The sequence below is a fragment of the Fundulus heteroclitus genome, chromosome 8, assembly GCF_011125445.2.
Source record: "Fundulus heteroclitus isolate FHET01 chromosome 8, MU-UCD_Fhet_4.1, whole genome shotgun sequence".
NCBI classification, from domain to species: Eukaryota; Metazoa; Chordata; class Actinopteri; order Cyprinodontiformes; family Fundulidae; genus Fundulus; species Fundulus heteroclitus.
The window spans coordinates 35,042,292-35,068,477 of record NC_046368.1 but is presented as its reverse complement, the minus strand read 5'-3'; the positions used below and the strand labels follow the sequence as shown (position 1 = coordinate 35,068,477).

General features: G+C 42.9%; 2 protein-coding genes, 1 long non-coding RNA gene and 2 other non-coding genes across 6 annotated transcripts; 4 read left to right on the top strand and 1 right to left on the bottom strand.

Annotated features, from left to right (window-relative positions):
* The first annotated feature begins 5,955 nt into the window (after positions 1–5,955).
* Positions 5,956–11,738, top strand: rpl17 (ribosomal protein L17). Of its 2 annotated transcripts, none has more exons than XM_036140679.1 (7): positions 5,956–6,033; positions 6,438–6,487; positions 6,665–6,705; positions 8,177–8,311; positions 8,481–8,579; positions 11,291–11,482; positions 11,663–11,738. In XM_036140679.1, exons 2-7 carry the CDS (start codon positions 6,448–6,450, stop codon positions 11,708–11,710), a joined length of 555 nt encoding a protein of 184 aa, XP_035996572.1. In that variant the 5' UTR covers positions 5,956–6,033; positions 6,438–6,447; the 3' UTR covers positions 11,711–11,738. The 2 variants fall into 2 exon arrangements, with proteins under 2 accessions (XP_035996572.1, XP_021167243.2); XM_021311568.2 differs by lacking the exon at positions 5,956–6,033 and adding an exon at positions 6,089–6,301.
* LOC118564038 lies at positions 8,350–8,416 on the top strand. Its single transcript, XR_004931595.1, has one exon. It is a non-coding gene; the product is annotated as a small nucleolar RNA SNORD58 (small nucleolar RNA).
* On the top strand, positions 11,529–11,594 carry LOC118564039. Its single transcript, XR_004931596.1, has one exon. It is a non-coding gene; the product is annotated as a small nucleolar RNA SNORD58 (small nucleolar RNA).
* A 6,172-nt stretch (positions 11,739–17,910) lies between the features above and the next one.
* Positions 17,911–20,602, top strand: nkx6.1 (NK6 homeobox 1). Its single transcript, XM_036140677.1, has 3 exons — positions 17,911–18,799; positions 19,230–19,402; positions 19,829–20,602. The coding sequence occupies exons 1-3, from the start codon at positions 18,238–18,240 to the stop codon at positions 20,072–20,074; spliced, it is 981 nt and encodes a 326-aa protein (XP_035996570.1). The 5' UTR covers positions 17,911–18,237; the 3' UTR covers positions 20,075–20,602.
* On the bottom strand, positions 20,280–23,609 carry LOC118563995. Its single transcript, XR_004931586.1, has 2 exons — positions 22,120–23,609; positions 20,280–20,900 (listed from the first exon to the last, which is right to left on the bottom strand). It is a non-coding gene; the product is annotated as an uncharacterized LOC118563995 (long non-coding RNA).
* Between the last annotated feature and the right edge of the window lie 2,577 nt (positions 23,610–26,186).

Genomic DNA, 26,186 nt, shown 5'->3' with positions numbered 1-26,186 from the left:
AGGTGGAAGATACAGGAGAGCAGAAAGGAAGTTCATATACGGCCTGCAGTGTAACAAGACACCATCCACTCCCTCCTCACCCTATTCACTGCTTCTTTCCTTAACAGTGCAATTTGTGTATTAAATCCCCTTTATATTATTCATGCCATTAACTATATACAGTATATATATATATATATATATATATATATATATATATATATATATATATATATAAATATATACACCCTGGACTGGTCGCCAGTCAGTTGCAGGGCAACACAGAGTCGGTCATCCTTGCAAATGTGGTTGTAGGATTTTAGAGAGACCTTCTTCTTCTTAGAAGAAGAAGAAGGGCTCTTTTGAATAAGATTCTAATGTTTGAATCTGCTCTTTTTAATCTAAAATAAAACCCTGAACCTCTGGACAGGTGAACATAACCATAGTGCATAGTGTAAATTGCTGGTGAAGATTCTCAGTCATCCAGGTCATGGTCATTCCAAAAAAAGGTAAAAAACAAAGCAACTGGACTTGTTTTCCGTAGTTGAAGACGTTTCGCTTCCTCTCCCGGAAGCTTTCTCAAGAAAGCTATTGAGAAAGCTTCCAGGAGAGGAAGCGAAACGTCTTCAACTACGGAAAACAAGTCCAGTTGCTTTGTTTTTTACCTTTTTTTGGAATGACATAGTGTAAATTGTGCAAAACCCATCATGAATAATCTATTAGCTGTAAATTTGGGTTTCTAGTCATTTTAAAAGTTTTTAGACATATCTGAGCCCAGATGTTTTGTTTAAAGCTTACTGATAAATCCTCTTCCCATTTCATAATAGGAAGATATATTGAATCATCTAGTTTAGACAGTGTTCTGTATAATTTTGACAATAGTTTTGGGAGGTTTAGATCCAGCAACTCTAATATATTTATTGGAATTTGTAAACCACCTTTAATATGCTTAAATTAATTTTTAATTATAGATTTAATTAGTTTATATTCTAAGAATTTCGTCCGTCCGTCTTCTTCCGCTTATCCAGGGTCGGGTCGCGGGGGTAGCAGCTTCAGTAGGGAGGGCCAGACGTCCCTCTCCCCGGCGACTTGGGCCAGCTCCTCCGAGGGAATCCCAAGGCGTTCCCAGGCCAGCCGGGAGACATAGTCCCTCCAGCGTGTCCTGGGTCTTCCCCTGGGCCTCCTCCCGGTGGGACGTGCCCGGAACACCTCACTAGGGAGGCGTCCAGGAGGCATCCTGACCAGATGCCCGAGCCACCTCAACTGGCTTTTCTCGACGTGGAGGAGCAGCGGCTCAACTCTGAGTCCTCCCCGGATGACTGAGCTCCTCACCCTATCTTTAAGGGAAAGCCCAGACACACTACGGAGAAAACTCATTTCAGCCGCTTGTATCCGGGATCTCGTTCTTTCGGTCACGACCCAAAGCTCGTGACCATAGATGAGGGTAGGAACGTAGATCGACCGGTAAATCGAGAGCTTCGCCTTTTGGCTCAGCTCTCTCTTCACCACAACGGATCGGTACAGCGCCCGCTTCACAGCAGACGCTGCACCAATCCGCCTGTCGATCTCCCGCTCCATCCTCCCCTCATTCGTGAACAAGACCCCAAGATACTTGAACTCCTCCACTAGGGGCAGCACATCCTCCCCAACCCGGAGAAGGCACTCTACCCTTTTCCGGTTCAAGACCATGGTCTCGGATTTGGAGGCACTGATTTTCATCCCGGCCGCTTCGCACTCGGCTGCGAACCGCTCCAGTGAGAGCTGTAGATCACGCCCTGATGAAGCCAATAGGACCACGTCATCCGCGAATAGCAGAGACGCAATCCTAAGGCCACCAAAACGGATCCCCTCAACACCTTGGCTGCGCCTAAAAATTCTGTCCATAAAAGTTATGAACAGAATCGGTGACAAAGGGCAGCCTTGGCGGAGTCCAACTCTCACCGGAAACGAGTATGACTTACTGCCGGCAATGCGGACCAGACTCTGACACCGGTCGTACAGAGACCTGACAGCCCTTATTAAAGGGTCCGGTACTCCATACTCCCGGAGTACCCCCCACAGGATCCCTCGGGGGACACGGTCGAATGCCTTCTCCAGATCAGATCCACAAAGCACATGTAGACTGGTTGGGCAAACTCCCATGCCCCCTCCAGAATCCTGCTGAGGGTATAGAGCTGGTCCAGTGTTCCACGGCCAGGACGAAAACCACACTGCTCTTCCTGAATCCGAGATTCGACTATCCGACGGACCCTCCTTTCCAGAACCCCCGAATAGACCTTACCAGGGAGGCTTAAGAGTGTGATTCCCCTGTAGTTGGAACACACTCTCCGGTCCCCCTTTTTAAATAGTGGGACCACCACCCCAGTCTGCCAATCCAGGGGAACTGCCCCCGATGTCCACGCAATGTTGCAGAGCCGCGTTAACCAACACAGCCCCACAACATCCAGAGCCTTAAGGTACTCCGGGCGAATCTCATCCACCCCCGGGGCCTTGCCACCGAGGAGCTTTTTAACAACCTCGGCAACCTCAGCACCAGAGATGGGAGAACCTGACCCAGAGTCCTCAGGCTCTGCTTCCGCAATGGAAGACGTGTTGGTGGGATTAAGGAGGTCTTCGAAGTATTCCGCCCACCGAAACACAACGTCCCGAGTCGAGGTCAGCAGCACACCACCCCCACTGTAAACAGTGTTGGTACTGCACTGCTTCCCCCTCCTGAGACGCCGTATAGTGGACCAGAATCGCTTCGAAGCCGTACGGAAGTCTTTCTCCATGGCCTCTCCGAACTCTTCCCATGCCCGAGTTTTTGCCTCGGCGACCAGCCGAGCCGCCTGCCGCTTCGACTGCCGGTACACATCAGCTGCTTCCGGAGTCCCACAGGCCAAAAAAGCCCGATAGGACTCCTTCTTCAGCTTGACGGCTTCCCTCACCGCTGGTGTCCACCAGCGGGTTCGAGGGTTGCCGCCGCGACATGCACCGACAACCTTGCGGCCACAGCTCTGACTAGCTGCCTCAGCAATAGAGGCGTGGAACATGGTCCATTCAGACTCAATGTCCCCCGCCTCCCTCGGGACGTGTTTGAAGTTCTCCCGGAGGTGGGAGTTAAAGCTCCGCCTCACAGGGGACTCCGCCAGACGTTCCCAGCAAACCCTCACAGTACGTTTGGGCCTGCCCGGTCGGACCGGCTTCCTCCCCCGCCATCAGAGCCAACTCACCACCAGGTAGTGGTCGGTGGAGAGCTCCGCCCCTCTCTTCACCCGAGTGTCCAAGACATGCGGCCGCAGGTCAGATGAAACGACAACAAAGTCGATCATTGAACTGCGACCTAGGGTGTCCTGGTGCCAAGAGCACATATGGACACCCTTATGCTTGAACATGGTGTTTGTGATGGACAATCCATGACGAGCACAGAAGTCCAACAACAAAACACCACTCGAGTTCAGATCAGGTGGGCCATTCCTCCCAACCACGCCCCTCCAGGTCCCACTGTCATTGCCCACGTGAGCGTTGAAGTCCCCCAGCAAAACGAGGGAGTCCCCAGGAGGGGCACTCTCCAGTACCCCTTCCAAGGACTCCAAAAAGGGTGGGTAATCTGAACTGCTGTTTGGCGCATAAGCGCAAACAACAGTCAGAACCCGTCCCCCCACACGAATGCGGAGGGAGGCCACCCTCTCGTTCACCGGGGAAAACCCCAACGTGCAGGCACCGAGATGGGGGGCAACAAGTATGCCAACCCCAGCTCGGCGCCTCTCACCATGGGCAACTCCAGAGTGGAAGAATGCCCAGCCCCTCTCAAGGAGACTGGTTCCGGAGCCAGAGCGGTGCGTCGAGGTGAGTCCGACTATCTCTAGTCGGAACCTCTCGACCTCGGGCACAAGCTCAGGCTCCTTCCCCACCAGAGAGGTGACATTCCACGTCCCAAGAGCCAGCTTCTGCAGCCGAGGATCGGAACGCCAAGGTCCCCGCCCTCTACTGCTACCCGTTACACAATGCACCCGACCCCTTTGGCCCCTCCGACAGGTGGTGAGCCCGTCGGAAGGGTCATGTCACCTCTTCGGGCTGAGCCCGGCCGGGCTCCATGGGCAAAAGCCCGGCCACCAGACGCTCGCCAACGTGCCCCACCTCCAGGCCTGGCTCCAGAGTGGGGCCCCGGTGACCCGCGTCCGGGCGAGGGAACACGAGGTCCAATAGTCTTACTCATCATTAGAGCATTTTGGGCTGCGCTTTGTCTGGTCCCTCACCTAGGACCTGTCTGCCTTGGGTGACCCTACCAGGGGCTTAAAGCCCCTGACAGCATAGCTCCTAGGATCATTGGGACACTCAAACCCCTCCACCACGGTAAGGTGGCAGCCCAGGGAGGGGATATATATATATATATATATATATATATATATATATATATATATATCCTCAGTCAGATCTTTTAGAAATTAGGGTGTTTAATGTACTTTTCTCCGCTTCCACCCCTGCTACCCACTAGCACATAATGTGTTCATGCCGGAAAAACTGTAACTGTCAAGCATGAGGATTATCTATCATTAAATCTTACTTAGGGAAGGTAATTCCCCAGATCTGGTTCCTAGTGTTCTTTTATTTGCGCACCCATAAGCGGAGTAAAAGTCGGGCTTCCTGGGACGTAGCTCTGGAAGTTTGCTTACTTTCAATACAAAATCTAAATTATTTATTAAGTTAGACAATAATTTAATTCAATGAATTGGTCTCATGTAGCCCCTAAAGGGGGGACGTTTTCAGTCAGTTGATTTATCTGGAAATCGGGTGAGAATTTACCGGATTCAGAGTGTCTGAAAACATAAAGAACATTTTCCTTGTATTCTGTCTGACTGCAGCTTGGTCTGACCTAAGATGGCTGCTCTGTCGGCACGCCTCTCAACCGAGGACGCGGCGTCTACTATTCATGTCTGTGTTTGTATCCAGCTGAAATATCCCTCCGCCATAGGAGCCGACGGTAGTAAAGGCAGACAGAGTAACTCTGCACATATTTTCTGCAGTTTACGGTGCAATAACCGGTGTTAACTGCTGAAAGTAGATTACTTGGTGCAGATCACCATTTTGAGCAGACATTGGTTCTGAAGATGAGCTTTTAACATGCTGAGAACATTGCAGAAACCCAACCCATAAACCGTACTTTAATGCTTATTAATTTGTTTTCTCTGTATTTGAAAAAACTAAGGCTGAATTACGTTGCCAAACGAAGGACCTGGAGTTACTAAACAGTTGCTAAACAGTCTCATTCAGGGTATTAAGCTCCTGCCGATGCAAGCAAAGTGTAAGACTGGAATGACCTGGAAATTTAAAACCTTTTTCCAGGCTTAAACTCTATAAACATGGATATAAACAGCAAGCAAAAATATTCAAAGAAGTTATTGTTGGTGTGAAAGCTCAGAATTAGATGTGTGTGTGAAAGAGAGTGAAAAAACGAACAATAAAACTTATGACTTTATTGAAATGTAAATTTTTTATTAATGCCTAATACCATGTCTATCTTTGTTTAGGAGGCAAAAAAAATATATCGGCATGGTATTTATTTACAAATTTATTTACACATTGTGTAAACATCAGGGCATCATGATTAGTCATTTAGCCATCATAGTCCAGAGTTTAACATTTGTCACTAGGATGTTTTCATTCCAATTCTCAAAAGTGCTTGAAAAATAACAAAATAAAAATATTTTTTGTACAAGCATGTATTTTATTAGTGTAATTTATTGCAAAATTGCATATTAAAATGCCCAAACAGGCTATTACACTTTCAGAAATAAAAGGATAAAACATACAATTAATTTGCAAATAATTTCGAGTTACCTATCGACAATATGTGATTAATCGAGGAAATGATTTCCCCCCTCTGTTTTTTTTGCAAATCGCACACTGCATATAATAATTTCTTCCACTTTTATCCATGTTACTTTTAGTCCTCAGATTCCGACCCAGCTGATCAGTGCCTCCTCCTTACCACTGGGGGGCGGTAAACGTGAAGGACGCACAAGAAGGGGAGCACCGGCTGGGATACTTCCTCTTCCTGCTGCGGCCTCAGAGGTAAGGATCTAAGTCCGTGACTCAAAGAGAAGAATCTGTGCTTAATCTCTTCTAAATGTTCTGCATCCCATCTTCTAACTAGCTGGGTTGTATATGTAAAGAATAGACAGCTTGGATGGTGATATATGTCTGAGGTTGAATGCGTAGATTGTTAATTATATGTTAAAAAGCGGGACGACGCCGGTTTAGGTCTCCACTGTTGCTTTCCGCCATGTTGGCTGCATGTGGGATTGGAACTGAAGAACCTGTTTGTAAAGATTTTTAGCAGGCTTATCTTTTAGGCAGTACTGTATGATTTTAAGGTGTTTTTTTTTCAACCGAGTATCTGTTAGCAGCGTGCCGTAGTCCTGCTGAGCTTAGGGAGGCTTGTCAATGGAGCCCTGACCGTGTTTGTGTTGTTGCAGGTGTCTGAAAATGGTCCGCTATTCTCTCGACCCCGAGAACCCCACTAAGTGTGAGTACCGCCCGCAGCTGGGTTTGGGCCTTAGTCCGGTGGCTGTGATTACTCTTAGGACACCTTTTGAATGAGCGGTGAAAAGAGCTTGATGTACCAGCATGAGTCCCGCAGAGGGAGCAGGCTGTGTGTTGCTAGCTGCTGCTTTGCCGTCTAATGTTGGGCTTCTTGTTTCAGCATGCAAGGCGAGGGGCTCCAACCTCCGGGTTCACTTCAAGGTAAGCTGCTCACATGTCCACATGTTGGCTCAGACTGTCCTTCTAGGTCATGTTACTCTGGAGAATCAGAGGATCACTGCTGATAAGACAACACGTCATTGCTCTACTTACTGTTTAGTTTGTTTTAATGTCCTGAATCGGCCTGTCGCACAACAATATCGTTTTGTAGAGCTTGTGGTAGTTGGTCAGAATTTTTCATGAGTGGTGGTGGGTTTTCATAGAGAAGGAAGATGCAGCATCGTCTTTAGCTTTACATATGGGTCACTGATTGCACATGTTTCTGGTTTGGAGCTCTTAAGGTTCTGTGAGCTGGATGTAGCCTGACGCCTCTAGTTGTAGCTGTACGGTATCAGCTGCTGCTCTGTTAAAAAGAAATGCAGCGAGATCCTGCTCAGACGTTTCTGGCCTGGTTTAGGTCTGCGTGAAGCGAATATTCAGTGCAGCAAACAAAATTTCAGTGGGCCTGGTATTCTAAAGTTTCCACTGGGTCTGTGCCAAAAATCAGAACTTTGATACATTTCGACCATAATTGCCATTGTGACTTAATTTGGCCTTTTCTCAGCCTTGACAAACAACAAAATGGCCTGTAGGTAAAAATGTAAGTAAACAAGGGCTATTTAAAGCAAGAAATTAGTTTATTTTTTTATTTTTTTGATCAGTATTTTATTATTCAAGAGAACAGCTTTTAATTGAGTTGGTCAGCACTTGTTGTTGAACATATAGTCCAAAGTGGAACCAACAAACTAGTCTAACTTAATGCTATGGTGAGATTTCTGAAAGTTTCTGGGGGGAAAAGTAAGATTATACAAACTAAAACAAGTGATAAAATGAGATCTCACTGCTGCAACTCTTTTCCCTTCCATGTGGAGGCGAACCCACTTTAAACATGTTACCGATGCCTAAAGGTCCATTAATTGTTACGTAGCTAAGATGTGCAGACCTCTGCGATTTGGAAATTAGGTTTTTATAAATTGGGATTATATTGCAAAAGTGATTAATTGTCCAGCCCTAATTTCCACCCATTAAGTTTTAGAGAATGTTTTCGCAATAAACCCACTTTTGTTAAGTCTGGTGTGAATATAAACGGGGGAATCTACACGTGTCACTTTAAGAAGGCTAAATGTAAATATAGTTTGAGTTGGTTTTTATCTTTATAGTCACTTTTTGTTTCTGCCACATTAACCTTTCATTGGAAAAACCAAAATGAAGACAAATGGTGATAAGTACTTGGCTGTTAAAGTTCAGAGCGCTGCTTTGAGTTTTCCCAGGGTAGATGGGAAACGGGACAGTGTAGAGGTCTTAATCCGGTGCGTAGAGTTACTTTAAAACAAGGGCAGGTATCAACTGTTTGTGCACAATCTGTATGTTTTGACAAATTGTGTAACGTTTCAGATCTTTAGTTCTGTCTGATTTCTCTATAGTTTCTAAACTAAATGTTAACGAACTCAATGGATGAATTTTCCCCAAACAGAACACCCGTGAGACAGCCCAGGCCATCAAGGGCATGCACATCCGCAAAGCCAACAAGTACCTGAGGGATGTCATCGTCAAGCACCAGTGTGTCCCTTTCCGTCGCTACAACGGCGGCGTGGGTCGCTGTGCTCAGGTTAGCATCAGCGCCGTAGCGCGGTGACTGCTGAACCGCTGCCCTGATGACCATCTTAGGACACCTTTGGATTAATGATGAAACCACAATCTTAGTCTGAGCAGCGTCAGGGCAATTCTCCCTCTGAAAGGCCGCGCCGCGTCTCTTCTAAACAGTTTGTTGTTTGCAGGCCAAACAGTTCGGCTGGACTCAGGGTCGCTGGCCCAAGAAAAGCGCAGAGTTCCTGCTGCACATGCTCAAAAACGCAGAGAGCAACGCTGAGCTGAAGGTAGGTTCTTGACCTCAGCATTTAACACGCGCCAACACCTGATCAAACTGCTGAATGTAGTCTACCCACTGATCACTGAATTGCTAATAGCCTGCTGTTAGAACGAGTGGCTTTGAAGGCACCAGCCGCCATATTGGTACTCCATATTTTCCCCAGTAACTAGAGAATATGTGCGCTACAGCACCGAATAACGAGGATTTTCTCATGTTCATGGGTCAGGGGTTAAAACTTTTAAAATGTCAAATGCCATATACTTTTATGTAATGTACTAAAACTATCAAGTACTGAGAAAGTCATGTGCTGAAATATTTTGCATGTTATTTTATTTATTTATATATATATATATATATATATATATATATATATATATATATATATATATATATATATATACATGTACGTGTGTGTGTATATACATGTACGTGTGTGTATATACATGTATGTATATAAATAACATGTAAAATATTTCAGCACATAATTTCCTAGTAGTTAATAGTATATCGACTGACTATAGAATTAACTGTGAAACGTTTTCACACAGCCAGAAAACTGTTGCAACCAAATCCTATGGGATTCTGTGACAGTAGGGAGTAGCAAGATGGCAGCCAGTTACTTCAGTTTTTCGGGCAAATCGGCAACCCAGTGAATAGAGATCAATGGGTTCCACACTGTTGTGTGCTCTGAGAATGGAAAAGGTTTCTGGGTGAAGTGTCTACATGTCAGAATGTCAACTCTGATGCTTAACACACAAAATGTTTGATTCACCCTTTAATTTCACTAAAGGCTGTTGTATGCTGTTATCGTGCTGCCTGTGGTATAAATGAAGCAGCATTCAGTGAGGTAAAACGGGCTGAATGGGTTCTGACTGGATCACCGTGGTGACCTCAGGACCGTTGAGTCAATTGAGACAGATTAAACAGGGCTGCATTTTAAACAAGGCTACACCTGGTTAAACCCAGTTAGTGTTCTAAGAAGAGCACATTGCACAGAACCAAAATGTGCAGCACATTTATGCATCATAATGGAAAGATGGCCAACCCATCCACAGCTAGCTAAACAGCAGTAGCTTAATGCTACAGAGGCAGCCTGTAAACCCGGCTGATCCAGCCTTACAAGGAAAGGTGAGGGGGACGAACGTTGGACAGGTAACAAGTGCTGAACACCTGAGGTGAGTATGAAGGCGTGTTAGGGAGAGGCTCCTAGGGTGTGGGCTGCAGCTGCTACGTTCCCCATTGAGCCACTCCAGGACCAGGACCTCCATCAGAACCATCTTATCTGGGCTGAGGAGAAAATGGCTGGACTGTTTTCCAGCAGTCCAAGGTTCTCCTCAGATCTTAGTACGTTCTGTATTTTTTGAAGACTTGTAGAGTGAAGATGCACACAATGCAAGCATGTTAATGTTGTTGGTTTTGTATCCTTAGCTCTGACCAGGGTCACACTTACCTGTAATGAAGGAGTGAAGCCGGTCTGAACTGTAGCTGCTGCGTGTTTGGCTGTGGAATGATGAGCCTGATGTTGGTAGATTACTATGGGATTTTTAGTGGCTCATAAATCTGATCGTTAGCTGAAGCTTCGCAATCAGAACCACATCACTGGCTCTTGATCTGAAGCTGTAGTAAAATAATCATCCATGCTAAGCTACCTGCCACATTACAGCGACACTTCATGCTGGGAATATCAGAATAAAAGCACTTCCTGTTTACTTCAGTTACTCCCTACACGCTGGTTCATTGTTGTAATTTAGACCTTGGATTGGCGGTTGGCACACTTTCTGTTCATATTGGTAACGGTGTGTAGATATTACAGGTGATCTTTTGAGGTTAAATGACTAAAAGATGGCGCTTGGATCAATAGACAAAAAGGGTCAATAAGTTCAATAGAATAAGTTTTCCTTCCTTTTCCATTCTAGCCTGTCATGTAGTTAATACTAGAGCCATCATGTCATCCTAGCCAATCACAAACGCAGACCCAGGAACGCCCCCTTCAGAGTTCAGAGAGCATGTGTTCTCTTTCATTCTTTAGATACTTGTAGTTTTGGTAAAATGTTGGTTGAATAAAGGGTTGAGTTTGAATTCAGTGTTTGTGTGTTCTGTATCTAAAAATGGGTTGCTACGCAACAACATAAAATGGTCAGGGCTACACTTAAGAAATGTTTGGAATTTGTTTAATTATCAATATGATTTCTACTTTATAGATATGCTTTTTTCTGTATAGTCCAGCCCTACAGGTAATTGTTAAATGTTCGTGTAGGAACTGATTCCTGGCTTACAGATGCGAGCTTAGATGTGACCTAAATGTAATAATGTTGTTTGTCATTAGAGACATGGACTTCCTCACACAGATCTTAGCAAACTATAGAAAATCCAGTTTAGGGATGGTTTTCAGAGCTTAGTGCGTACAACAAACCTTTTTGGCATTCTCTCTATAAAGGGCAGGTCTAATGAGCTGATTGTAGCTGGTCACTCGGCTGTCTGCTCCGAGAACTCCAGGGGCTTCCTTTTATTCCAGCTCAGTGGCAGTGGGGGTCTTGAGCTGCTTTAGATCCCCTTCAGCACCTTATTTCTGTCTTACTAAAGCGACTTTAGCCCATGGGAACAGTCCGTGGGTTTGAAACGATGTTCTTTTAGGACCTTGGTAACCTCAGTTCCTGAGGGAGGTGTTCAGTGTAACCGGAGCGTTGTCTGACTTGTCTCTGTCCCGTGGGTTTCTAGGGTCTGGACGTGGACTCCCTGGTCATCGAACACATCCAGGTCAACAAGGCCCCCAAGATGAGGAGACGCACGTACCGCGCCCACGGCCGCATCAATCCTTACATGAGCTCGCCGTGCCACATCGAGATGATCCTCACCGAGAAGGAGCAGATCGTCCCCAAACCAGAGGAGGAAGTGGCCCAGAAGAAAAAGGTGCAGTAGTGTTCAGTGAGCGACGGGCACGCCCACTCATTAATGGTTGCCATGATGACTACTTAGGACACCTTTGGATTCTTCATGAAAACAAACTTAGACTCTGAGCAACTGAGATGTAGTGCTGTGGTGACGTCACATCAGCTACTGGGTCATTACTGACATGGTCTCTGTCTGCAGGTCTCACAGAAGAAGCTGAAGAAGCAGAAGCTGATGGCACGCGAGTAAATGCTAATAAAAACAACTTGTAATATCACTCCAAACTCTGGATTCTTTATTTCACTCTCTCTACCTGAGCTTTGTGTCACAGTGTTGCATCAAATGAAGCCTGATGGTTTGAAACCACGCTCTTCACTGGGTCTCTGAGCAAGACCTTTGACCACAGCTGGCTCCCCGTTACTGGCTGTGGCAGCTTGCAGCTCCCTAAAAGATGGGTTCAACACTCTGAAGGGAAATATTTAAGTCAGAGAAGTGGGCTGCAGAGCTGGGAGGCCCTGTTCTGGTGATGTTTAAGGGGGTTTATTTAGAGCTGGCTTCTTGTCTTGGCTAATCAAGCTATGGCTGCTAAACTGTGGATGGCCGTTTTGTCATAAAATTGGCTTCACCTCACATTCAAGATATCTCAAGTAGAATGTTGACTAGACATCTTTATTTTGACTAGGCAAAATACCAATTTCAGATATTTCTAATTACATTCTGACTGGTCCAAATGATGTTGGATGTACCATTCGTTTGTATGGAGCTCCAATTTAAGATCTCTTCAGTACATTACTATCTGAAAAGTATATTTCAGATCTCGGCAATTAAAGTATAAGATATATTGATCTGACAGTGGAGAAATTCACGCATAATATTGACTAGTCATATTGACTAATATGGTAAATTTGAGATATCTTGGTTTTTGTTCTGACTAGTTATAATTCCAATTAAAAATATCTCAAATGATCTTGTTGTTAAAGATATGTTGAATGTATTTTAAGATATCTCAAAGTAAGATTAGACTAGTGCCGATAGAATTGCAGATATCTGCAGAAAAGCAAATAGTGACTAGGCAAAACTGTTATATATATACATTTAGAATTGTATTTTTATCTAGTCAAAATTCCTTGCAAGATATCAAAAAGAGGGATCTGGAGCATTTAGCTTAAGGCATCTTCACTGGCGTGTGCTATTCAGTGGTCTGCAATGCCAGGTATGTCCAGCGCTAATTCTCCTGTTTTAACACGATCTTTAGTGCTGCAGCTCGTGCTCGACACAAATTACCAAACGGATGATTTATTGTCTGCAACCAGGAGATTTATGACGTCAAGCGCAACCAAGTCGAGGCAAGTGACTGCTGTCTGCCAATCAGTTGACGTCATTTGATTCTCCAAAATGTGATCGAAAATATTTTGAGTCGTTCTTCTTACTAGTCAGAATATGAATGCATATATCTTAAAGTACCATTCAGGTTAGTCTAAATATAGTTTTCACGAATCCAAACTGTTTTTTTTTAATTAATTGTAATTACGGATAGTCAGAATAAGCCGATTTTATGTTAAAGGCCTGCCATAGAACCTGCAGCCTCCTAACCCATGACGGTTAGTTCATCTGTTGAAAGGGGAGCATTTTCAGTTTGGTTTGTTGAACAATAGAAACTGCCAAGAGGTACGCGATTACATTCAGCTTTGCCTCATCTAGGGGGCAGCATACTGCCTAATAAGGGATGAAATGCTTATGAAGGAAAAATGCAGACGTCATTGCCAAATAACTTTAGAGTTTAGGACGTTTGATACCTGAATCACAGAAGGCTGCAAAGTTCAAGGAATAAACAGCCATCTGCAAAGGTAACATAACACACATCTTTACGTCAAACAAACTAATCACCATATTGAATAATAAACCGAAGCACATTGGGGTGATAGACTGACCAAAAACTGACAATTTTGTTATTTTGTTTCTGAGATAAAATCTTGTGATCGCTCTCCCATAGTTTTTTTTATTTTTTATTTTGGAAGTCTGTTCTTAGGAAGTTTGCAGTTGTTACACCTGGTGTCCACACAGGGGCGCCAGCGGATCATGTAGCTCCAGGCGCTTTAAATCTTAAACGTATCCTGTTCTCAAAATCAGAAGGCACGTTTCATGTCATTAAAACTTATACCATCCCATCGTCACCCTCGTAATCTGCTGAACTGTGTCAGTTGCTTTGGAAAAACTGTCTACAAAAATCACTTTTAGTTAATGTAATACAGCACAGTTAAAAATAAGAAACGGCGCTTTGATGCGTCCAGCAGGTAAATCCTGCCTGAAGTGGAATGTTGGAGTCATTTTTTTATCCCAAATACAGAAACATTAAGGGGACAACCTTGGGAGCAGCACTTGTTTCTCCCCAGATCTTGTTGGAAGAGCAGCGTCGCATTGACTCATTTAGCGTCGCTCTGATATGAGCCGTAATCCTGAAAGCTGCATTTCTTGATCCATCCTATCTAATAATGCGTCAGAGCTGACATAAATAAACTCACGATTCAAAGTTTTTACATTGTGAGTATGCCGAGAAAATCATTTTGTCCTGGTCAGGTTTTAAGATGAGGTAAAAAAAAAAAAAAAAAAAAAAAAATTCTCGCATGCTGAGCAAAAAATAAGTAACTTACATCACATTTCACTGAGAATCCTCCCTACAGCTCCTGGGTGATGTAGTGACGGTAAGATGGCCGGAGGCGGTCGCTGAAACTCCAGCCCTTTTCCCACCACCTTTACTGCAGGGTCGACTGTTTACCGGGGTCACGGCCAGACAGCAGGACTTTGCTCTAGGAGGCCTTTTCTACCCATGCGAGCCAAATTCGTTGAGAGCCTGTCAGGAACGCTGGGGCTGGTATAGTCAGACGTCTAGAGTTCAGTTATTTCTTTCCTTTGTTAAACGTGAATTATATAGCTACTCTACTCCTGGGATGATTGGCTGCTGTCCTAAATGGTTTCCACTTGGTAGAAACCCCTTTGCCTCCACAATGGCTGATTAGCAGAAACAGTTGCTTCTGAGATCATTAATCATTAGGTTAACCTTTCTTTTTCAGCTAACGCATGAAAAGCTGTTTCTTGGATTTGTTTTTTTCTTGTACATATTACACAATAGTTTGTTTTTAACCCAACAAACACTTGTTTATGTGTTAACTGAAAGTGAAAGGTGAACCCGAATTGGGCAACTGTCCTGGTTCACTTTTTTGAGCGACATACAGCTCTGGTCACTGATGAGGATCAGTCCATCAAGTAATTTAAGGAGCATCACATTTACTCGTCATCATTTTAATGAGTCAGACCTAAAAAAGCTGGTTGAAATTTGAAAGATAAACAAGATTATTTGCATGTTGAATTTTAAGGCCTAGTAAACTACAGAGTTTTGCACCATGTCTCTTTATCTAACATTTTAGAACTCAAGAAGAAGACTGGCTGTCAGCTGACTCACTGTCAGACTAATTTATTTATAAAAACTATTCTAGTGGGATGCAATGATTTTAGGATTACTGAGAAATCATGCAGGATTTTATAATTTAATCATAATTCCTTTCATAATATCTGACATTTAATTTAAGGAATGTGTTTTGATTAGTTTAAACTCTGCAAGAGACTCATCTATTAAATATTCCATCTAAGTTAGATGAACTCAGCCAGGGCAGTTGTCCACTTTGTTAAAATTTCACTTCCAGTTAACACATAAAAAAGCCTTTTAATGGTTAAATCGATTTAACCCAACCTCACTTTTTTGAGTGTATGAAAAAGCGGCAACACTTGAAAGAAAGTAGCTCAGGGGTCCGTTCTTCGTACGTCGCTAACTCAGTTAGCTGGATTTCATTGTTGACGATTTGGCATGATCCTGGATCGTTTGGTTCTTCGAAACTCATCCCGGACTTGCTGTCATAGCAACATGTGCGCAAAATTGAGGTTTATTTCATGTTAACAGGATTAGATCGTAGCGGAGGAGATAGGGAAGTCTGTGTCTAGCCAGCGCACTTGGACCACCTAGTGGCAGAGGAAGGGACAGAATTGTGGAACACCATTTTTTTTATGTTCAATAAAAGACGAAACAAATAATGCTTTGTTCCTGTCGTTTTATTTAAACAATTATTTATAAAGAAATGTCAGCAAGTAATCTTTTGCCTGCAGTAAGAGATAGTTATGTAAAGTCAGCAACACTACTATGTGTAAAATGGTGTATTAGAATTTACTCTGAAGGTCTTTTTGAAGCAACTCGATCTGTAGTGCAATGTTTCTCTTTTTCACGTTGTGGAGTTCAATTTCTCCTCTTAATTTGTATTTTTTTTTTCAGGTCAAAATACTTTTTCTTTTGTTGAAGATGCCGTTAATATATGGAACAGATGGCACCTTGAGTCATTTTGTGAAAAAAAAGAAAAAGGGTTAAACATGTAAAAGTAAAAAGAACCCATTTTTTTTTTCAGCCTTCTTATTGGTTGCTGTTAAAAACAGACAAAAACATAATTTAACAGTGGCTTTTAAAAAGAGGAAGAAGTTGCTTTTTAAAATACAGTATAATAATTAAAGGCTATCATTTTGTAGAATATTCTTGTACTTCACTTTTTTTCCCATGTTTTAGTGGCTCCCATGGAGGCTCTGACATAAAAGAACAAAGTAAATGTGAAATTATTACAATGCAAAAATACATACTGTAGAAAGTGATGGAAACATAACATGGACAGTATTTACACATTTAATTTGTCTGCTGCTTTTTGCCAGCCCTCTCTCCCGTTTTAATTAATGACTCAAATTCGGCATAACCTTCCATTAAAAGCTCTTGTTCTGCTTGAGAGAAAAACTGTGGCCGTTCTTTGGCAATGCTGGTCAGCCAATAGCAGCGTTGCTGATCATTGTTTCTACTATCGATACATTTCCCCTTTTAAACAAACGCCTGAACGCGCAGTTATCTCAGATAACTCAATCCAGCCATACTAATAATAAACAACAGGTGTGTTCGAAGAACCCAATTAGCCGGATCAGGATTAGCCGGATGAAATCATCTTGGATGTCTCATTTGATCTTGGATGTTTTAAGCAACGTATGAAGAACGGACCCGTGGACTCTGTCCCTGGCAGCTGTTGGACCAGGTTCTGGGGCGGGTTACCGGCAGAGCAGCTCATCTGCCAACCAAACCCAGCCGTTCATTACGCGCTGCTAATTCATTCAGTATACTTTTTTACGAAAAAAAAAATAGTTTTATCCAAACCCAGGAAATAAGTAGGTCAATAATTCAGTATAATGTTCCAACCCTTGTGATGAACGGCCTCCTGCTGGAAGCTCTTTGGCTCTAGACACACTGGCCCAGTTTCTAGGGCTCTGGAAATGTTAGTGGGGGCTGGACCGGCCGTTCTGATGTTTGTAGGTTCCGATGACCAGACCGTGTTCTAATAGGGAAATAAGTGTTTTGGTCTCCGCCCCCTCGTGGGCTCCTGGGGCAATAAACTGGAAGCCCTGTTTAATTAAAAAGTCAAGCGTATGAACATAAACTCGACGGAAGCCCGTGGGAGACACATAAAGGTCCAATTAATCAGGTGTGGCTGCAAATGGCCAAGTTGGAAACATTTACCACACACGCGCTCATATTCAATACATTTATTTCAGTAACTCAGTTCACTAACGGAAACCCTTTATAATAGATTAACAAAGCATTTATTTCTGTTCATTATGTTTTTTATCCACCACAAGCTAATGAAAACCTTTTAGATTAGAATATTGCATCAGGCCAAAAGCAACATTTTTATGCAGACACCGGTGCTTAATGAAAAGTATGTTTTCTTTTTTAAAGGTATTTTTAATCTGACAGACAAGCCTCTTAAAATGCATATATATATATAAACGAATAGTAAAATGTTTATTTTTTACACAAAGAATTTAAATATGGAATACAAAGGAAACACACAAAGGTAATAATAAAAACATAGAAGCAAAGTACAGAATGTGAATTAATAATTATCAAACGTAGCCTATAGTCAAATTAAGGAAATATGTAACTGAATGAAAATTTAGGCCTATTGGTTTATTAATCGCCCTTATTTGCCTCATTTTATTGTGTTAAACTGTTGATCAGGGCTCCAGTGCCGTCTCGGCCAGCAATCATTAACATATCCCCGCCGTCACCTTCGTGTCTCTCTGGCCGCCTGTTGCTCATCGAGCTGCAGGTGAAACACACACTGTGTTTTCTGCATGTTTGGAATTTCGTGCTCGTCATCAGACGTGAGGCTGTTTGTTTCCCTGCAAACCTTCAGCTTGTTCTCTGCTCTCATGCCGCCGCTTTGGGTCCCTCTTTGATATCAGCTCATTAACCAGAGCAGCTGCAGGACCAATCAGAAGGCCCTGTGAATCTGGGTGGGCTACATCACGACCGGGTCACCCAATCCAAACAAAGAAGTCCCCCCCACCCCCACTCCCCAGGCCATCCGCCGGCTCCTCGTTTCCTCCTCTGAAAGTTTGGATCGCAGCTGATGAAGATGCTGAGCAGATGATCACTTTTTATGGTCTCCTCCAACCTGCAGTACAGACCAGAGCGGCTCCGCGCTCAGCGCCGGACCGGACCAGGCCCCGAACGAACTCTCTCTGTTGGAACAAAACTTTTTGCCCCGCTTTGCTGGAACCTTTGGGATGAGGGTTCTGCCGGCTGAGTGAGATGGGCTTTGAATCCAGAAAGGAGGGGAAGCCGCTTTAGTTCAGGTCTGGATTCTGGAGAGTGTCGGCCGCAGCCCAGTCCTCCCGGGTCTCCCTCAGAGGCGGTAATGTTAGCGGTGGGTCAGATGGACGGGTCCCGACAGAGCGCCTTCCTCCTCAGCACTCCGCCCCTGGCAGCCCTGCACAGCATGACCGAGATGAAGACCCCCCTGTACCCGGCCTACCCCCTCTCCTCCACCTGCCCCAACTCCTCCACCTCCCCCGCCACCACCTCCCCCAACCCAGGCGGCATGGCCGTGTCTTCCCCCGGGATCAAGACCTCCAGCGGGCTGTCGTCGGGCCTCGGCTCCCCGCAGCAGTGCTCTTCCGCCACTCCGCACGGAATTAACGACATCCTCAACCGGCCGGCCGTCACCTCGGCCGGCACCACGGCGGTCGTGGCGGCCGCCGCTGCCGCCGCCTCCTCCTCGGCGGGGATTCTGTCAGGACTGCCCCGATTCAGCAGCCTCAGCCCCCCGCCGCCCCCTGGACTTTACTTCAGCCCCAGCGCGGTGGCCGTGGGCCGGTACCCGAAGCCGCTGGCAGACCTGCCGGGCAGGACGCCGATCTTCTGGCCGGGAGTCATGCAGAGTCCGCACTGGAGGGATGCCAGGTTCGCCTGTTCACCCCGTAAGTTTGTGTATATGTGCGAATCTATCTATCTATCTATCTATCTATCTATCTATCTATCTATCTATCTATCTATCTATCTATCTATCTATCTATCTATCTATCTATCTATCTATCTATCTATCTATCTATCTATCTATATATATATATATATATATATATATATATATATATATATATATATATATATATTGCTAAAAAAAAATAAGGGAACACTTCACACAATGTGATCCAAGTGTTCCCTTTATTTTTTTGAGCAGCATATGGAATAAAATACAAAGCTAATTGGTGCTATTTATGTTTGGCCTAACGTGAGGTTCAAACTTTATTCGGAATTATTCTACAAATTGTGTGCACTTGAAGTAACTGTGAGTGTATTATTTCCTAATTGTCTTCATTTGGTGAGCAGATTTCCATGTTTGTGTTGCAGATCAGAACTCAGTGTTACTGGACAAGGACGGGAAAAGGAAGCACACCCGGCCCACTTTCTCTGGGCAGCAGATCTTTGCGCTGGAAAAGACCTTTGAGCAAACCAAATATCTGGCGGGGCCCGAGAGAGCGCGCCTGGCCTATTCTCTGGGGATGACTGAGAGCCAAGTTAAGGTAACTCCCAGACACTTAGACAGAAGTTTAAAGGCTCCAGGCTGCAGTTTCTGCCATGGTGACGACCTAAAGGATTATTTGAACATTTTCAGACGAACTCGTTATAATCAATTTGAATAATTATAGATATTTAGGATAAATCCCATTTTAAACCGTTTGTCTAAAACGGCTGATGATATTTTACATTTACATTTCTGTTTAGTTGAGGATATTATTGAATTAATTTATTCGCGGAGCAGAAGTTTCCTCTCGGCCATTATGGCAGTGATTTCCTGCAGGTCGTGAAGGAGATTTCTCTTTTATTTTCCACTGAGTTATTCTGGCAGCGCAGTAATGCTGGCCTTCCAAGCTGCAGCATATGGGCCACAAACAGGCGTATGAAGACCTGAGCCGTGTGTGTGTGTTTGTGTGTGTGTTCCCGCTCAGGTGTGGTTCCAGAACAGGAGGACAAAGTGGAGGAAGAAGCATGCTGCGGAGATGGCCTCCGCGAAGAAGAAGCAGGACTCGGAGACGGAGCGGCTCAAAGGAACGTCGGACAACGAGGAGGAGGACGACGACTACAACAAACCTTTGGACCCGAACTCGGACGATGAAAAGATCACACAGCTGCTGAAAAAACACAAACCGGGCTCTGGGCTGCTGCTGCACACGTCTGAAAACGACAGCTCTTAATTGCGGTTGGACTTTTGTTCCGCGGAGGGATTACGGTGGGATGAACTCATGGATTCGGTTCAACTTGGTGAATCTTTTATTTTTTGGGAGGCGAGGGAGGACACAAGTTTCCTTTCCACAGAGAAGACTTTAGCTGTAAATAGAGGCGTGAGTTGTATGAATAGAAATTGCTATTGAATCATTGCCGTGAATAATTTATGTGTAGTTTTTTTTCACCTGTTTGTTTTGTATAAAATCGCTGCTCCCAAATCAGCCGGTGACACCTTTTTATTTGGGTCTGACAGCAGAGAGGCGTTTTTTTCCCTGTTTGTCCCTGAACGCCTCCTGACCCGTCAGATAAAGCTGGAGGTACACACACACACACACACACACACACACACACACACACACACACACACACACACACACACACACACACACACACACACACACACACACACACACACTTTGTGAACCCTGTGAAGCTGTGGGAGCGGCCTGCAGCAGCTTCATGTAAAGCACTTTTATTTAATAAAAACTATGAAGTTGGCTTGCTGTTTTTTTCCAGATGCATTTCATCAAAGCAGCAGATTTATTGCGCACCAGCCACTTTCTGCCACCATAGCATGTTTAATATTTCTACTAATCTTCTTATTATCAGGGCTTTTTAAACATGTTTGAGATTGAATCGTTCTAAAGAAGGTTATTTTAAATATCCCGTGGAAATCCTTCCGCAGGGTGAACATTGAAAAGCAGGTCCACGCTGAGCTCCAGTCGAGGGAGCAGAGCTGCTTCTCGGCGGGCCGCAGGCGGCTCTCTCTCGGCTTCGCGCGCAGCGCTCCGCATCCTTAACATAAAAAAAAAAGAAAAGCAATAGAATACATATTAGAATAAATTTTTCCCGAATTCAAATTTTTTACCCACATTAAAACTAACAGTTTCCATTTTAATATCTTGAACTTCACGCTTTGAGAAATGGTTGATTGTAACAGTAAAGTACGCTGAATTCCAATTTAATTTCTGTAAATCTTGAATATATTTCTGCAAAGTATTTCTACATACGGAGGTGATGTGGCAGTATAGTGGCCATATGACTCAAATCAGTTGCTGCTGTTAATTACAGATCTGGAACAAATCATCTTAACGCCATTTTTTAAATCTAAAAAACACACTAATGTAAAATAAATAAATAAATACAAAAAATTAAACTAAATAAAATAAAAACCTTACGCATATTCAAATAAAAAAGCACACCGTTTCTCTTCTATTTGTTACACTTTCAAAGTGTTAAAATTAATCAGTAAAGGTTCCCCTCGGTTTTCTGACCAACTGGATGTTACAGGTCTGATGGCTTTCGTTATAAACTGGGCGTTGCATTTATTATTATTATTATTATTATTATTATTATTATTATTATTATTATTATTATTATTATTATTATTATTATTATTATTATTATTTTACTGCGATAGACTGGCGACCTGTGCAGGGTGTACCCCGCCTCTCGCCCATTGACAGCTGGAGATAGGCACCAGCACCTCTCACGACCCCACAAGGGATGGATGAATTATTCTAATAAATAAATTCTGTTTTGTATTTTACAACAAATATCGTCTTAAGGCATTTTACAGAAAAACGTGAATGCATTCTAATCATTCAAAACTAATTTCAACTTGATCCTTGTTTAAACAATGCGGTCAAGTTCAGTTTATTATTTAAATTAGTTTGTATTATTTTTCATTATTAATATCAAAAACGCTATTATTATTATTATTATTATTATTATTATTATTATTATTATTATTATTATTATTATTATTATTATTATTATTATGAATATATGCTTAATTAAACAACAACAACAATATAATAATAATAATAATAATAATAATAATAATAATAATAATAATAATAATAATAATAATAATAACAGAAGCTTTCAGTCAGGCTTTTTTTTGCAGGTCTTTTTCAAAGATGGGCCCCTGGCTGTCCCAGAGTCAGGCCTGTCAACAGTTCAGTGAATGCAATGTTTTTTTTTTTTTTGTGGAAGAGCGGTCTTTACACACCCTCCTGGGATCCCCATCCTCCTCTTCCTCACATTGAAGCTCTGACCAGGTTCTTTCGGCTCAGTGTTCTCGCTCTATTTCCAGTTAGTGTGGGAGATGTGAAGTGCCGGACTGGTTCGGGGGTTTCTGTTTAGGCTGACGGGGAGTGGCAGAGCTCCACAGCACCGCTAATGTTTTGTTTCCTCCTGCTGAACAGGGATGAGCCAGTAGGACACCTGTCGGGGATACTGCCTGATTTGCTCCTGCTGGCTTGACTTGAGTTCCCCTGCAGTGAGAACAGGGTTCGACTCCAACCCCTGATGTTTCTTTCCTTTGAAAACTTGTTTTCTGCTTTGGACTGAAGAGGAGAAAGGCAAAGCTGGCACCATATGGGCCCATGCATCATGCGGGAACAAGCTTCATGCGTAGCCGGTTTTGTGTTTATGGTGATGACAAAAAACGAAGAGGAAGAGTTAACTTCTCTGTATTTCTGTAGTCATGGCCTCTGCCTCTCACAATCTTCCCGAACATCCTTGCCTGCATGGGCCAGGGTTTGACCAGTCCACCAGATGGTCTCTGTTTTCTGCCCATAGAATGAGACTCAAGTCTGCCTCGGTGGTTGAAGCGGCCCGGTTCTAGTTCAGGTCCTGACCACAGAGCAGAGGCGGTGAACCCAATCACCTTCTCAGAGCATCAGACGGTTTATCTGATGGTTCCTTGCTCAACCGAGGAGCTGTTCACTGCAACAAACGACAGGACGTTTAGACCAGGAAAAGAATAAATACACAAGAAAAAGAGATAGAAACACCAGTGCCTGTGTCCTTTAGGAAATAATATTTAGCCTTTTTAGTACTGTCATTTTTATTGTGATTATTAGCAGATATAAATGAAACCTAACCTCTGATCTTGGGGTGTTTGGTTTATCAACGAGAAAGTTTCCTCCACAACACAGAGCTGAGCTGGATCCCTGGGAGTCAAACTGATTGGTTGCAATGTGTCACTGGGCTGTTTTTTGGTCAGAGCTAGAGCCAGACCCATCATCCTGTGGCCAGCACTGGGTCCGTGTCATCACCCCACCACTGAATGCAGCCAGGATGGAGGGCTTTCACTGAGGTAACAAGTTTCCCCATAAATCAGTGACAGGTTGGTGAGCTCGGAGAATCTCACAAACATTTCCAGCTGTGAAACCTTCCACGGATGTCAAACATCTTACATCAGCTTCTCTTTGATATTAGTGAATAGTTGTTCTGAGCTAAAACTCCTCACATGTGAGGAACTTGACCTATACATTCAACAAGCCTTTGGAGGAGCTGTAAGACTGTCTTCTTTATAATATATTTACTGATTCAGCAAGGCAGGATTAGGCCAGAGGCCCCAACTCAGCACTGGGAAGACAATAACTTTGGGTTTCTACATGAAACACAGGCCTCCACCCTTATCTGACGGAGTCAGAAAATAATATTATTTCATTTTAGCAGAAAGTAGGTCACCTATCTATCTATCTATCTATCTATCTATCTATCTATCTATCTATCTATCTATCTATCTATCTATCTATCTATCTATCTATCTATCTATCTATCTATCTATCTATCTATCTATCTATCTATCTATCTATCTATCTATTTGCTGTTTTATACTCCATATTCTTCTGTTTCACATTCTTTTCAACAAATCCCCACATAAGAATTAAAAAGATTTTTTCCTGAAAAAACAAACAAACATAGAAAACAGTACATTTCCCACACTACTCAAGTAATGCATCTCCTGCTCAGTTTTCAGTCTATGTGTTTCTTATTTTTTTTGCAGAATGTAATCATTCAAATGACAACACTGACCTAAAAGCTGATATATGATCACCGTAGGTCTCGCCGGGCAGATTCTTCTGCTCTGTGGACCAACAGCAGAACATTATGCCACAGCTGTGTTTGTTTAACTGGCAGCTTGTCACACCTTGAGAATTTTGTTGTTGTTTTATTTGAAATTAAAGAAAAATTCCAAACAAATGAATACAAAACTTGTTAATCTGGCTTTGTAAAAATACTTAGACTGTAATAACTAATTTTATTTGATTCCTTTTTAAAGAAAGGAGCCGCTGGACGTGGTTGACTGACCTCTGCAACAGAGCAGCATGGCTGATAGAGGGAAAGAGTTTCAGAAGTCCTTTAGCTGGAAATTTGGCAAATCAAATTGGCTGCTCCCACATAATATCGCAGGTTGGTACAATCCAATGTTCCAGTTCCACAGGTCTAATCAATGATTCCAAATAGAAAACTAATCAAAACGCCTTAAGGTACAAATTACACAGACACACAAAAAAGCAAAAAACAACAACAATAAAACTCCCCAAATTTGTTGTGGTTTTTAAATGTTTGGTGCTCAACGTCTAAGATGTCAAGGTTTATTTCTCGGTGGATTCTATTAAAAGCACATAGATTGGACTTTTGAACAAAACCATTTAGGCCACTGATAAAGGAGTGATGCAGCATATGATCAGTTGTCTACATGTTAAATAGAGGCGCCCTGTCTCCATAGACTGATTTAATGTTGAATTCTATTTACTGTTGAACAATTTTTACTGATAAATGTGAGAATTCATTTAGATTTACGTACCTCATTAGTGTCCCACTGATGCAATTATATGCCAGAAATACCTACTGTGATCTAAATTTGCACATAGCATTTAAAATTGAGTCAGCATAGCGCAGATTTGTTGAAAATGTGAGAATGTGAATCTTTGCCAAGGCCTTTCTGTGGAGTGTGGATGTTTTCCCTATGTTAGCGTTGTTTTCTCTCTCTCCAGGGTACAAATATGGATGGATGGATGGGCTGAGTGGAATTTTTATTTAGATTCATTTTTAACATGTTGAAAAGGATAAAAATAACCTTTATAAATATTTTGAAGCCATGTCTCATTTCCTGCACATAATGTCAAAAATCTGTCCTTTTATTCATCAAATTTCTCCATCTGAAATGTTTTCCCCCCTGCAGATGTCTGATCATAAAAACCTGCTTTAATGGTGATTCTTGACTTTAATCTTTCTTTCACTTTGTGTTGGTATGTTGAACCATCGGCGTTTGGATCTAACAGATTTGATTGCATTCAGGAAATCTGAATTGAACTGAAGAGGATCTACATGGACACAGAAGTACTGAAACTTATCAGACTGAGCTGTATCTATATCTGAACAGTACATTGATGAACACATGAATCCATAAATAATGGTTACCCTATTTCATAAGAAGCACATGTCTAAAAATGCTCAGTCTGCCTGATGAGCACATTCACTTACAAGAGTTATTCCTGACACTGACTTTTTCAGTCACAATGAGACATTAAAACACTGCAGTTTGGGTTCAAAGGGAAAACCCTGCCATTCCCTTTACCCCCTTCACGTGTAAAGGGAATTTACACATGAAGGAGTCTTAACAGACTGATGATACCATCATTCAGTGGCATTACAAACAAACATCTTTCTGTGTTGTTAACTGCAAAATAACTCTTCTCTGCACCTGCTTTACTCGCTCAGACTCAGGGCATAGAGCTGTTAAAACTGCCACTCAGTGGGGTATAGCACCCAATCCAATACAGCCTTGTAGAGCCTTTAGGGCTCATAGTATTGTGGAGTAAAAACATCACAGCTACATTGATTACATATATTCTGGAATTAGGACACGGTGCCCAAGTGACTACAGTAGTTTACATAAAAAGCCGTAGTTTGTGGTGAAAGCCCCCTATAACCATCTAACGGCGTCTTTTCTAAAGGTTTTAAGTAGAAGTTTATAGCATTTAAACCTTATGGGCAGCTCAGTGATGTCCAAATATGTTACACCCACCAGGTTGGAGCTCTACAGATGAAGTCCATTTGTCTTGATTGTTCATTAGGAAATGATAACGAAACTTTCCCAGGCATGCAGGCAGAAGACTTTTGCTGCTGGTTAAAGCTCGGATTCAAGTAGAAGCATAGAGGTTTTTATCCTTAGAAAGCTGGACAAGCTCTGCCCTTGAGGACTGGAGCTTATATACCAAAGATATTGTTATTTATTTTAAAGATAGTTTAAAATAATAATAAATATTATATAGAAAT